Source organism: Melopsittacus undulatus, chromosome 2 (genome assembly GCF_012275295.1).
Source record: "Melopsittacus undulatus isolate bMelUnd1 chromosome 2, bMelUnd1.mat.Z, whole genome shotgun sequence".
NCBI classification, from domain to species: domain Eukaryota; kingdom Metazoa; phylum Chordata; class Aves; order Psittaciformes; family Psittaculidae; genus Melopsittacus; species Melopsittacus undulatus.
In genome coordinates this window covers 117,049,274-117,063,891 of record NC_047528.1, presented here as the reverse complement: position 1 = coordinate 117,063,891, position 14,618 = coordinate 117,049,274, and the positions used below count along the sequence as shown (strand labels likewise).

Below are 14,618 nucleotides of genomic sequence, written 5' to 3'. Positions count from 1 at the left end.
TTATTCTATACTCTTTTCCTAATTACTAACATTTGATTGGTATTTAGAATTAAGCTGCTCATTATAACCCCAAGATCTCCTTCTTGCATGGAAATAGTAAACTCAGAAACCCCAGCACTGCAAATGTAACCCTAGAATCACTTCACCTATGTGCATCATTTTACATTTATCTACCTCAGATTTCACTCATAAATTTAACATGTCGTCATTCAATATCGTGAAATCCTTTTGCAGATCTCTACAGATACATTTCTGGTTTGCTCCCCCAGATGATTACTGTAATTATCTTACTTTGTTACCTCATTATTCCCTCCCTTTTTTCATATCATTCATAGATATGCACAGATCCGAAAGCTTGCTTCCTATATTTTACCCAGCTACTTCCTAATTTCAGGAAGTTCCCTTTGATCCAACAGCAGATTCAAGTCTTTAACAGCCTCATCTGAGTGACCCTTACAAATGTGCTCTGCAGATTCAAACAGACTATAGCCATTGGATCTCCTTTGTCAGTATGCTTGTTGACCCCCCTTCTAAGACTTACAAGGTGTGCTATTCCTTAACAGTAGTGTTGATGCTTTCTCAGTACATCTGCTTTCTCAGTCCATGCATACACTAATTCTATTCTTTAAAGTAAACTCATGTTTATTAGCTTGCCTACTAGGTGTATCTTGTTTATTAGCCTACAGTTTCCAAGATATCAAAATAACCTTTAAAACTGGCATCACATTAGCTACCTTCCAATCCTCTTATACCAAAGTCATTGGAAGGCTTTACAAATCATAACTAGTAGTTCAGCTCTTTCAGCCTCAAGTTTCTCCAGAAGTCTTGTATGAATACCATCTGATGACTCGATCCATTCTTGTCTACCTGCTCTACAACCTCATTTACTGCAGCTTTGATTTGAAGCTGATCTTCTGATGTACCAAAGTGCATCAGAAAGTGCAACGTCCACAACTTCTTCCACAGTGAACAGACACAAAATAGTTGTTTTTTAGAGGCTTGGGGTGAGGGGTGGAGTTCTGCTATGATCTTAATGTATCACTAAATCCTCCTAACTATTGCACAAGGCAAGTTACTTGTCTTGTACGGGCTCCTAGAATGGCTCCTGAGGTCAACATTTCATTTGCCAGCCTACACATAGGGTTAATTGAAGTCCTTGTTCATACTAGGCTTCATGCTCTTTGATCTCCCTCTGGCTGTCACAGTTTGCTGTCACAACCCTAGCCAATGATCGGAAATGGTCAGTACTATAATCCCTACAACTAATTTTCCCATGTGGAACATCGATCCATGTGCTAGCCATTTGGATCACCAAATTATTTTCTCCTTTAAACCTCTAATATAATCCTGGATTTGAGACTTTTCAGTTCAAACTCACACTGAAGCATCCTGATCATCTAATTTGACCTTCTTAAATGAAGAGGCACTAAAGATATTCCCTTTGTTAATTATACTTTCTATTGCTGTGCTTGAACTAGAGCTTTTGGGGTGTTTTTAATCTTGGTTTTCATGTGTTCAGGTAACAGAGGACTCAGTACAACCCTCAGTAAATTATTCCAACAGTTCAGTATTTTTACCACTTTTTTTGCCTCATTTGTGTGTCTGCCAGCCTTCCATCACATCCTAACTGTTCTCTGATAGGTTGAAGAATGAGGTGGTTTTGAGGGTGGTTTTAATTCGCTGTAACACTTAGATACTGCCATTGAGTCACTTCAGTATGTTTTTATTCAGGGTTCCATGTTTATTTTCTGGCCATTCTTCAGTTTTGCAGTACTTCTTCAAGTGACAATAACAGAATTAGACACAGTGCATGTAAAATAATTCATTTTCACAAGTGGCAAATGCAGTGAAATTATAACCTCCTCTCCTGTTCAATACTCAGCTCTTAATACATCAAAGAATCACATTAACTTCTTCAGCTGCAGCATATCAATAGTCGTTGTTGATTTACTGATTACCTGTTCATATGTCTCTAAGATTTTTCAGTGTGAATGGTTTCTGACATAGAGCTCTGGTAATGTAAATGCTGTTCACACTCTGTTGTTAGACATATGAACTCTTATCTAGTTAGATTGAAACACACACTGTGTGTCAAGAGTCAGTACTCTAAATGAATGAAACAGTGATTTATCTTTTTCATTTTTAACAGTTCTTCCAGTCTTTGCAAATTGTACCAAGATCAGTATTTTACTGACAACTGTATTGAGAAATGTGGGATCACATGAGGAACACAAGCTTTTCAACAATGATTCCTTCTTTGTTACTATTTTGCTATCGATTGAATTTTGATACATTTAAAACTTACTGTATTCATACATTATTAGTCCAAGAATCATATGGTACTAAGTTGGTTGCTAACTGATTTGTGGGTTTTTATCTTTTACCAATCTAGCATTTTAGAACCATTATCATCATTGTAGGTAAAGGCACTTCTATCTTAATACTTGGCTGCAGGGGGTCCCATGGAAGTCATGAAATGAAGTTAGCTTGACAGGATCTGTTTTGCACAACCCCATTCTGACTGGTGTATTGTCATCCTCAGATTTTAGTGGGGATTTTATCAGATTGACAAAATTAAGTACCTGGATCATCTCATAGAACTTTTAAAGTTATAATAAAACCTCAGCTTTTCACTTCCAGAACTTCCTCACTATTTCAAACCTTACTGAAAAACAAACCTTTGACTTTTTATCCAATGGTTTAAAAACACTTGAGGGCAAGTTACTTTGAAATGGCTGTTGTACTTATCAGTTTAAAATCATGGTTGTTTGCTGTTAGAGAGCATATCTTATTACTGAGCTGAAAACTATTTTTCTCCTACATCCCCCCAAGAAAACAGGCCTAAAATATTCATTTATTAGTTCACTTTTCCTGCTTCAATACATGTCAGCCTAGGAAAGTCAGACTCCCAGCTCAGTCATGCCAATGAAATACTATTCATTACTCCCATTTTCCCATTAGCTCCTTTGTAATTTCTCTCATAACTCTTTCATATCACTGCCCATAGGAGTTCGCAAAGTCAATATGCTGTCCTTCAGTTCTGTTCATCAAAATCATGTCTGTTGTGTTGTCCACCAAATAACCACAAAAGGCTTCGGTCAATCAGCAACATGACAAAGACTGCTTTCTTGTTTTCTTATACTAATGACAGTTGCTGATACACTTGCTTTACACATGGTTTTTAGCATGGTTTTCTTTTAAAGCTAGGCTTAAGCAATCATGCTATTTATCAGCCCTCTCCCCACAACAACTTCAAACCCTAACCTATCTCAGTAACCCTGAGAAGAGAGGGGCCTCAGAGGTCATCAGTTTGTACATGCTTCATGACAACTGGCTGCTAGGTCCAGGAGACAATCTTTGTTCAGGTCCTATAAGTTCTTACCCCAGAGCTCTTTAGTTGATGAGTTCTTAAAGTGATCACATTGAGAACTGCTTCAAAGAAGAAAGGCCAGACTGGGAAGAAGGAGGAATAACAAAATGAGACTAAGAACAAAGCAGTCTGATCTAGAAGGAAAGGTGTCCTTTTGTCCTTCTCTTCTGCTTGTCTCTCCTCCAGGTAAAGAGGAACAAAACACCCAGATGCCCTTCTTCATGCATTCCCACTCTTTTAACCCACATTCCCTATAAAGTGGAGGTTTCTGTGCAGAGCTCTGCGCTCCTTCCACTTCCACCTATGTGGAAGCAAATAAATGAACATATTTGGAAGGCCATGACTCACTGTTCTTCTACGTTACCACTTCCTTTCCAAGGCTTCTCCCTCTATTTGTTTTCACTGACTCACTTATGTGTTGAAGGTGAAGGAGGGAGAAACTGGACACTGGGCCCCCTGACGTGATGAGTCTATGCAGACTTTATGTCTCACTTTTTCACACTCCATGTGCATAGCCTACACTTGCCATAGCAGATCTCACTCCACACACCCTCAGATGTGTGTGGGGGGAGTGAGTAGGAAGAAAATGAAGGGGCTGCTCATTGATTGCTCCAGCTGCTTACCCCCCTCTCCTGTCAGTATCTTACTTTGCTCCCACTCTGCTAAATGTAAAGTGGCTAGATTCAAAGTAGGTGGTCTTTGGCTCCACTTCTCCTACTGTGAATGCTATAAGCCACACATTTACATTTCATATAGCACATGCAGTGAGAAAACAACATAGAAAGTATGTACTCCTCCCTCTGATGGTACACTGACCATTCCTTGTAAAGGGCAGTCCAGTGGGCCAGCCAGCTAGCTTTGGCAGGTCAGATTTGACCCAGAGATGGCTAAATGAAGAGCACTGCCTTTTCCATTCAGTGTGGCCAATGACTGATACTGAATGAGTCTGTTACTTGAGCTGTTTCTTGCAAGATTGCCAGACCAAAATAACCCATGGGGAGGACTTCAGCCAACAGCTGGAGTTGTTATGGTGAGGGAGGTTGTGGCACATGGTGCTCCCACTATTGTCACTTTAACTACTGAGAGCGTACAAGAGTGTAGTAATGACATGTAGAAGAGCTGGGATCCTCTGGCAGAACAGGACTAAAGCAACAGGTCTAACCTGACTCAGAAAGGCAACAACTCCAGGCTTTAGATCCGTATAGAGCATAGCATTACAGGATAATTGAGGTGGAAGGCACCCATTAAGGTCCAAACTGTTGCTCAAAGTAGAGTCAGCTATGAGGTTAGACCAGCTAAGTCAGGGCTTTATCTTGTCTGGTCTTGAAAACCCCAATGAATGGACACTGCACAACCTCCCTGGGAAACCCCTTCCTGTGCTTGATACTCCTCAGTCATAAGCTTTCTCCTAATATTGTGGGAGCATCTCTAGTTTTCTTTCCCTACACACCAGAAGTACTATTAGTGCTCCATTTCTTGGAATATATTTCTACTATCTTATATCACTTCACAGAACGTGTTTGCTGCAGCCTCTCATGCAAAGAGATGAGAGAAATCAGAGACATCACTGGGAAAAAAAACAGAGAGCAATCTTGAGTTTAATAGGCTTGAGCTTTCTATTCATTTAAATCTATTCAAGGAATTAAGAGAGATCTTGTCACAATATCTGGAAAAGGCAGTTTCAGGGGATGTCCAAGCCGTGGTCAAAGGTACACTTGCAGTGCATTCAGACATCTATGCAGGCCTGAAGTCTTAGATTTGGCTAATTCAGTTACTGACAGTAATCAAGTGAATTTTGCATTGAGTTGGCAGTCAAGCATCTACAAGTTCCCAGCTGGATTTTGCAACCTTGACTGTCCAGGAACTTCAGTGAAAACCTTTACATCACTGAAATCACATCCCAGCTGTGATGAGTATCCCTAGTCAGCTCTTTGGGAGCTATCATGGAGTAATCACCACCAATATACAGACCTGACTTGGAGCTATTATCAGAGGAAGAAACCATCTGTATTGCTCACAATGTAATTGCTATCATGCCGTGTAACACAAAGCACACGTATGACATTGAGGTGTAAGTGGGTGCATCTGTGGAGAAGATGACTGGCTATCAGTTTAACCTTTCAAGATCACTTTTCAGCTTTTTTCATGCCCTAGGAAATCCTAATTTGACTATTACCATCATGATTTCTGGTGTCCTCTAAAAGACTGAAAGATCACGCAATGCTCGAGCCTTGGGGAAGAGCAGCTGGAAATCTGCTCATGGAAAAGGACCTGGGGGTGCTGAATGACAGGGCTGAACATGAGCAGCTTGTGCCCAGGCAGCCAAGAACGCAAACAGCATCCTGCATAGCGTAGCCTGCAGGAACAGGGCAGTGATCATCCCTCTGTACTGGGCACTGGGATCCTGTGTTCAGTTCTGGGCCCCTCACTGCAACAGAGATATGGAGGTGCTGGAGCTGGGGAGGGCCTGGAGCACAGTGTGATGGGGAATGATAAGCAACCTGGGGAGTTTAGTTTGGAGAAGAGAAGGCTCAGGGAGGACCTTATCGCTCTCTACAGCTGCCTGACAGGAGGATGGAGTGAGGTACAGTCGGTCTCTGCTTCTAAGGAACAAGGGATGGGACAAGAGGAAACGGCCACAAGCTGCACCAGGGCAGGTTTAGATGGAGCTGAGGAGCAATTCCTTCCCCAAAGGGTGCTCAGGCATTGGAACAGGCTGCCCAGGGCAGGGCTGCAGGCACCAGCCCTGCAAGTGTTCACACACCATGGAGACAAGGCTCTCAGCAACCTGGTTCAGTGGTGGTCTTGGCAGTGCTGGGGAATGGTTGAGCTTAAAGGTCTTTTCCAACCAAGTTGATTCTGTGATTCTATATTATATGACTCCATTTCAATTTTATGCATATGGAGCTGCTCAGTTATGACCCTCTCAGTTGCTTTTCGCTAGGGAGAAATAACCAGAAAACTCATATTTAGGAAAGAAAATGTAAAGTTGCATATCACTAAACATGTGCAAACTATGACATCTAACTAGATCATACTAAAACATCCCTGGGGAGATGGAGAAATCATGTGGCTTGCTTAAAACTGGAATGGAAAAAGGCCCGGAGCAAGCTCAGGGCACAATCCTGCACCAGCCCTTGTGTGGTGAATAAACTAAATGTGACTGATTGCAAGGTTTCTATCACTAATTAAAACCTCCCAGAATCCGACTTCAAAATCTGCTCCATGCAAATTCCAAGGTAAAACCAATACAAGCTTATCACCCTTCTTATATCTCCAGGACCTACATGGTCTTGGAAAGGCAATACAGAGCCTGTATATTGAACTAAGTCTGCAAAATACCAGATACACTATAGAGCAAGAACAGAAAGCTCTGCTTGTGCTAGGGTGTTAGTTTCCAGCCACATTCTAGACCTCAGACTTAGCACTGATTTCCCAAAGCAGGTCTGAAGGATCCTCCCAATAACTCCAGGAAGGCTGGAGTGAAATCCAGGCTTCCGAATAAGAACTGTTCTGAACAAACCTCCTTAAGCCAAGAACTCCAAGTAAAACTCATGGATCCCACCTTCAATCTGTCCAATCTCTAGGACTTAAAACAGATGAAGTCCCTACTGAAGTAAAACAGTGTAAAAGTTTCAGATGAAGCAGGCATCAGACACTATTGCTGCACTCATATCTGACTCTCATAGAGATTAGAATCATGGTTGTGCAATTCCCCTTAACACACCTTCGTAACATAAGGTTGAGGAAAATGCCTCGGTTTACTGTATAAGCAGGTCCCTAATGTCCATTGGGTTCTCACCATCTAAAGTAAGCATATATTGAACAAACCAAAAGTCACTACAGTATGGAATGTTCCATAACTACACCATGAAGGTCTATATCTGAATGCAATTTGCAGACAAAGCGAATTATCCCATCATAATTTTAATGCTCATATATTTTCATCATGCCCACATATATGTATGACATTTATATTTACATATATATGGGAACGATACAGGCAATAGCTCAGTTATACAAAGGTTTTCTGTAACACAGATTCCAGGTCACAGAGTACAGAAATGCTGCCATGCACAGGAACAATACCTATGTGGTTAAGTATGACAGCTTAACCACAGTTTGGAGTGGAGAGTGGATGTTACTAGATTTGTGTTTGCTCTGTATTTGAACAATGTTGTGGAGAGAAACCAAGAATTAATGCTGCTAGCTCAGACACACACGCAGAGAAGGGGTATATATAACATAACAGGATAAAAAAGCCCTTGGCAATGTGCATGTGTGGATGATACAGGAAAGGCAGGAGAGGGAGGCAATATATGTTTTGATATACTACAGGGATGTCTTTACCTCATCCAGGTATAGAGCTTGAAGAATCTTAAGGGAAATATTGCAGTGAACTTTGCCATGTGGACATTACAAAAGCCTTAATAGACTTCTTTAGGTCTTGAGGATTGTTGAGAGTGGTAAAAGGCATAAGTTGGATGTAGGAATTAAATCCCAAAGTAAGAACTGGAGTCTGGTTGCTGCTGCAGGAGTAAATCATTCCTTGGAAGTGCTCTTACAAAGGGCTTTTCCCATTCAGCCAAGAAGCGTCACAGCAGCTGGCTTTGACACGGTCCCTCAGATTTATTATGGGGACATGGCTCAACTCTTTTGCTCTCAGAGGTTTCCTTTCCCCACAGACGACACAGTGCCTGTGTGCCTTGAGAGACACGTACTACCGAATTAGCTCTGGTATTCTCCCAGAGACTGTTTTGGTGTCTTGAATGACACATCCCCACGTAACTAACGTCTGCACATGTGGTTTGCACAGAAAGAAATCCTCCCGTGGGGAGGAAAGCGTGCCATGAGATGCTGGTTTTACCTGTAGAGACCTGTGCTTAGGGATCAAGGGATCCCTTGGTATCTGCAAGTGTGTAGGAGGGGAGAGCTAGGTTACATAGCCGAAAGGCTTGGGATCCTCTGCTGTGAAATCTGCATGGCTCAGTGGAAAGATGCAATCCCTCCCACTCTGTCCCCTCGCCCTGCGAGAGGGAAGGGATTCAGTTTTGTTTGCTGCTCTCCATTGAAGTCTCCGTAGGGGGAAGGGGAAGCAGACGTGCAGATCATGCACCGTTATGCATCCTCAGCTAACAATAAACCGCTACCGAGCACAGGAGGCAGGCGCCGGCCGCCTGATCCCGCTTCGGGAGGCACTCCCCGCACCCACCCCTCCTCCGGAGCCACCGCACTGACCCACATGTTCCGCGACCTTCCGCCACGAGTGACACGGGACACGGCCCCTGCCCGCCCCACAGCCGCGCTGCCCCCAGCCCCACCGCCAGCACCTAGGCCAGCGGCCGGGGCTCCGCTCCGATCCACGGGGGACCGGGGCATGGCGAGGTGCGGAACGGTCGCGCACCGCTAATGGCGCTGGACGGGCCCTGGGCAGCCGGGAGAGGGGCTGCGAGGGGCAACATCCGCCCTTCGTGACCGGGGCCGTCGTGCCGTTACCGGGGCGGGGGCCGCCGCTGCCCGAGCATCCCTCTACCGCCGTCCCTGCCAACGCCTTACCCACAGTGCGGGATCCGATGCAGCCCATCACTCCGGCAGGGCTCCGGGAGGAGGCGGCAGCCTCAGCAGCGAGGAGGCGGAGGAGAAAAGGAGTGGGGGAGGTCCGAAAGGAGCCGGTCCCTTCAGCGGGCAGCGCCGGGGTGGCCCAGCCGGGACCGGAGCGGGGTCATGGTCAGGTACGAGCGCCGGGTGCCCCCGCCGGGGAGACCGGGACGGGCTGGGAGCCCCCGGGCCAGGCTGTCATCTACCATCTACCCCCCGCCCCTTCGCGCTTGGTTGCGCTCCCCTTGCGGCTCCCCCTCCGCGGCCGCGTCCCTGCCTCCGCCGTGCCCCCCGCCGCCCGCTCCCCCCTCGGCGGCTCCCCGACGGGGAGGCGGGCAGAGATTGGGGTAAACAGCTCCGGCCGGCAGCGCCGCTCCGATTGGCTGCCGGTATCCGCGGCCCGGAGAGGCAGGGCCGGACCGGACCGGGCCCGGCCGGGGGTCTCGGGCCCGGACCCACGGCAGGGCGGAGGAGAGGGTCCGCCCGCATGGGGCGGGACGGGGCGGGCTCCTCCCGCCCGCCGGGATTGCGGTGTGGGGCGGGCACAGGTGAGCGGTGGCACAGGCCGGGGATGGGGGGTGAGCAGGTAGGGATGGGGGGAGCGGAGCGGCCCCGGAAGGAGACGGGAGGGGCCCCGGGGGGCGGCGGTTCCCCGGTAACTACACTTGCCGGCCCGACTCGATTACCGGCAGCCCCCTAGCGGCCGCCTCCCGGGGGCGGGCCCGGTGCGCTCCGCCGCTGTCGCTGCCGGGGGGAGCAGTGTCCGTTCCGGAGCCCCCCCCCCCCGGGGCTCAGTGCGGGGCTCCGGACGCAGGGGGCGAGATGTGAGGCCGGTGGAAGGAGCAGGCTCAGCGCTGTGGAAGGGAGATCGGGGAGGCCTTCCCCATATCCTCCCCGGTAACATGGGGCTGAGCAGGGATGGAGAAGATGCTGTTGGGTTCTGTTCCCTTCACAGGCCACATTTCCCGTACCTGACAGCAGCTGCAACAGGCAGCATCCTCCTGGCCCACCTCCCCACCACTGCAGACTCTCCACAGTCTGCTTCTTTCACCTTCCATCTCTGAAATGCTCATGGTTTTTCCCCGTCCTTTTGTGCTTCCCTCCAAAAGCCTCTCTGATCTCACCAGCTTCCTTCCACCAATCTCTAGTAACAGCAAATTGAATTTTGCTGATCCCAAATGAGCCATTTTGTTCTCATCCTTTTGATCTGTGTCGCTGAGAAGTCATAGAATCAATCATAAACCGGTTTGGGTTGGAAGGGACCTTAAAGCTCATCCATTTCCAACCTGCTGCCATGGGCAGGGACACCTTCCACTGGAGCAGGTTGCTCCAAGCCCCTTCCAACCCAGCCTTGAGCACTGCCAGGGATGGGGCAGCCACAGCTTCTCTGGGCACCCTGTGCCAGCACTTCAGCACCCTCACAGGGAAGAGCTTCTGCCTAAGATCTCATCTCAATCTCCCTTCTGTCAGTTTAAAGCCATTCCCCTTGTCCTGTCCCTGCAGGCCCTTGTAAAATCCCTCTCCAGGTTTCTTGTAGCCCCTTTAGGCACTGGGAGCTGCTCTAAGATCTCCCCAGAGCCTTCTCTTCTCCAGGCTGAACAAGCCCACCTCAGCCTGTCTCCATAGGAGAGGTGCTCCAGCCTTCAGAGCATCTTCATTGCCAAGTCACAACAGTAGAACAGCCCTGATAAACAGCAGTAATGGGGAACAGGTACGCTCATTCGTTTTCCCATTCACAATTTACAATCAGCCTAGGGAAAGAAGATACTATTCACATGGAACAATGAGCAGGAAGTGTGCTCACACAAAGTCAGTTCACAAACTACAATTCATGGTAGGAAGGACAGAAAAAATGATAGGAATGCCTGAAGATATGTGGTTATATTATTTTCCCCAATGTTATCTGCACTGTTGAAACCTAAGTTGTATAAATGCTTGGAAACCATGGGTCTGATGGAGCTTTGCTACCCTGAGGTGTTTCAGAATCTCTGAAAAGCAGGCCCATATTGACTTCCAGGGTTAAATGCAAGGAAAGGGGAAACAAAAGCAAATTGGAATGGAGGAGTGCTATATTAAGATGCAAAGCCTGTTTCTGATAAACCTGTTGTAGGTTAGTGACTGCCCAGCTACTGTTATCACCTGTAGTCTCTTGTAGACTGATAGATCAGGACAGCTGTCCTTAGTTCACCAAACAGCATTTGCACCTCCCTGTAGCCTGAGATGTGTTACTGACACAGCTGCTCCTCTGCTCAGATGAATTCTATTTCACATTAATCCCCTTCTCCTCCTCACCCACCCACCTGGTTTAAATCTGTTCCTCTGTGAACCTCCTTTCTGCACTGTGAGTGATCTCTGCTCTGGCTTCTTTCGCAGTGAAGGCTTCAGGTAAGTCATATTGACTCGTTTTTATTGCCCCTGTGCGATGCTTTTGCTTGTCTATCACTTTGTCTCAAGCTCAAAGTCATATGCTGGGTCCTAGCAAGTGCAGTTTGGCTTTCATTAAGGAACAATGCCATCTATATCAGTCTGCTCTGACTTCAGCCTCAGGGTGTGATTCCACAGGCAATTGAGCAAGTCCTGGCACTTGCCCTGTCTGAAAAGCAGCTTGATGGGTTAGTCTGCTGCTGCTTTAGTGAGGTGGTGGTTTACATAGGGATCTGGCAAGCACCTGAACTGCTGCAAGGCAAGTGTCAGGTATGCACAGCAGAGAAAGAGAACTGGAAAGGAGGAGGATTATACTCAAGTGTCCATTTATTGACTCCACAGAACTATTGGACTGCCTCATGGCTGTCTTGCATGTTCTGATGCCATAAGCTCTCTCTTATTTGGAATCAATATCACTTGTCTGCTGGACACACTACCTGTCTTGGCATGCTTTGTCTGCTATTTTTAACATAGTCAAAGGATAGACTCTTCATCTTTTGGTTCTCATATATTTATTGATTATGGCTCTTGTATACACAAATGTCCATATTTAAAGTAAGTTTAATTCTTAGTAGAAGTTGAGAAGACTTGGTTAGACTATCATCTATGAGCTTTGACACAGTTGCTTGGCTCTTCTGTACTGTAGTTTCCATACAAAAAGGAGCTCATCATCAATAAGCAATCAATACCTAGAACCTTTCCTAATTAAATGTGGCTACAAAACAATTACCATACAGTAGCATAAGCAAACAGCAGCTATTTTACACTCTGAAGAAATATATGATTTCATGAGACTATTACTTCATGGGAATTAGCATGTAGGAGGGAAGTGACAGAACTGAATCTTTGAACAGGGAACTAAAACAGAGTATAAATCTAACTGTCCCCCACAGTTTCTGTCCTTGCTGTTCCTGAGCAACACTGTTCTTCCCACTAATGCTGCAAAGAACAAGAGGTAAATGCCAAAACCTAAATTGTTTTGTTTCCTTTGAAATACTCTTTCTGACAGGCACTTAGTGTTTTCTCTGAGCACTGAGAAAATAATAGCCTTCTTAAAAAATGAGGCTGTAATTTCAGGTAGGAAATTGTGTATGAAACACATTTTATAAGGGCTGATTTTAAATGCTGGTCTGAAAGATCTTCAGCTCTAAGTTTCCATCAGGGTCAGGAAATGGAGACATTTAAGTATCTAGAGAGACAAACATAAATGGATTCTTTACATATCTGGGTATCACAAAGGAAGGAACATTAGGAAGCAGCTACTTGCAACCCCCTACATTATTTGTATGATGGGCGTACTGTAGAGCTGTAGACCTCCCCCTTGACAGACCCTATTGTGAGAAGTGTGCTGGGCAAGAGAGAAGGAAGAGCGTGGCTGTGTTCAAGTTGTCATGAGCTGTAGGTCCCAGCTGTTAGGAACTTCTGTTTGCAGAGCAGAGCTTCAGGGCTGCCTGAAATAGGTCAAGGATGCTGAGGGTGGAAAGGCAACATAAAGCTTCCTTGGCCTTTTTCTTCCACCACTCCTGTACCATTGCCATGAATGCATCAGAGGAATTGACTGAGATGCCATAATCAACATTTTAGTGTGTGCTCCTTGGTTTGGGATTGAAAACAGGCACGGATTCATGCCTCTAGGAGCCTCTTCCACCTGTCCCTCCCACCCAGAGTGGTCAGTCTTACAGGTGTGAGCAGCAGTGGTAAGGGGAGGAAAACATACCTCCAGGAAAGCTAAAGCTGGTGACCTTGTGCTCAGTAGAGGGGCTGGTTACAGCACAGAACAAAGCAGTTTCAGAACAAGCTCTGATTTTTCACAACTTGTTCTAAATCCACACTAAGGCACCTCTATCGTAACCCTGAAGACACCCTTATGCAGTAAATTGTTAACTGGTTGCCTTTTAAGAGATGGCTGTTCAGCATTCTTTATCTTCTCTATGAGCCATAGATAAATCTATTAAACCTACTTTTCTAGAGGTTCCCTATAGCTCTATATAAAGATCTTATAAATACTGGAGCAGCTTCTTTCTAAAGAACACTGCTTATGAAATACGGAGCTATTGTCACTGTCATAGCTGCTCATCACATTTATTCATCAATTAATTATCAGGGATACAGATTATATCCCAGTAGGTAATATGCCCTTGTTGTCTGCATTAGCTGCCATTTAAATCAGTTAAAGTGAAAAAGAATTACCAATATAAATCTTGCCACTTTAAAGTAAACATTGCCAATCCCCAAATAATTTAGAGCGTCTTCCTTCTGTCTATTATTCATAGACTCATAGAATCAGCCAGGTTGGAAAACACCTTTAAGAACATCAAGTCCAACCGTTACCCTAGCACTGCCAAGGCTACCACTAACCCATGTCACTGAGGGCCTCACCTTCACAGTCTGGGAACACTTCCAGGATGGTGACTTCACCACTGCCCTGGGCAGCCTGTTCCAATGTTGACAGCCCTTTTGATGAAGAAATTGTTCCTAATACACAGTTTAAACCTCCCCTGGTGCAGCTTGAGGCCATTTCCCCTTGTCCTATTACTTGTTACTTGGGAGAAGAGACCAGCCACCTCCTCACTCACCTCAACATTAGTTCATGTCCCCCAGAGGTCTCATTGGCAACCATGTCCATCCTCCCATGAACAGGCTCCAAAAAGTGATTATTCACCATCTCCTCCCTTTCTGATCCTTTTAAAGATCCTCATTTTAAATCCTGTGTCCTGACCAACTAATGTCACAGAAAGACATGGAGAAACATCCTACATGCTGCTTGCAGGATGTGTCTTCAGCTGTGGAACAAATACAGAGGCCTGTGAAGTTCATGAGTAGGAGATGTTTACAAAAATAGTATCTGTATCAGATCTGTAGAGGCAGGAATCGTCCTCAGGGACTGTTGCTCCAATATGCTTCTCTGCTGGCCTCCTGCCACTGGCAGTATGGATTCCCCACTAAATGCTGCTTCTGGCAGAGATTTCTTATTGCTTCATAGAAGTAATGGAGTACTTGCCACAAGAGTTAATTCTGTATCAAGCTGTATTAGCTACTGATAGGATTTTCATGTGGACCAAAATGGAAATGAGATAGCAAAATGACTCATACAGTTCTTTCTTGTTCAGAGCTCATTCGGTGCAGAAGACAAACAGAAAGGCTTTTTATGAGGTTCAAAGAAAAAAAGCAGTGCCAATGTAGTTCAGATCCCAAAGTGGTGTGACTTAGCTGCCATAAGTGTAAG

The 14,618-nt window shown here is 45.7% G+C and overlaps 2 protein-coding genes across 2 annotated transcripts in view; one reads left to right on the top strand and one right to left on the bottom strand.

The window, feature by feature from the left end:
• FAM131B (family with sequence similarity 131 member B) overlaps window positions 1-9,163 on the bottom strand; it is a 23,066-nt gene extending 13,903 nt beyond the window's left edge. Inside the window, exon 1 of the mRNA XM_031045220.2 lies at window positions 8,927-9,163. Within this exon, the coding sequence (XP_030901080.1) occupies window positions 8,927-8,954 (28 nt within the window). The 5' untranslated portion in view covers window positions 8,955-9,163. The remainder of the gene's footprint in view (window positions 1-8,926) is intronic.
• The window catches only part of ZYX (zyxin), a 24,204-nt gene continuing 18,529 nt past the window's right edge, over window positions 8,944-14,618 (top strand). The window contains 2 exon segments of the mRNA XM_034060061.1: window positions 8,944-9,007; window positions 9,010-9,102. Of these exon segments, the coding sequence (XP_033915952.1) occupies window positions 8,944-9,007; window positions 9,010-9,102 (157 nt within the window).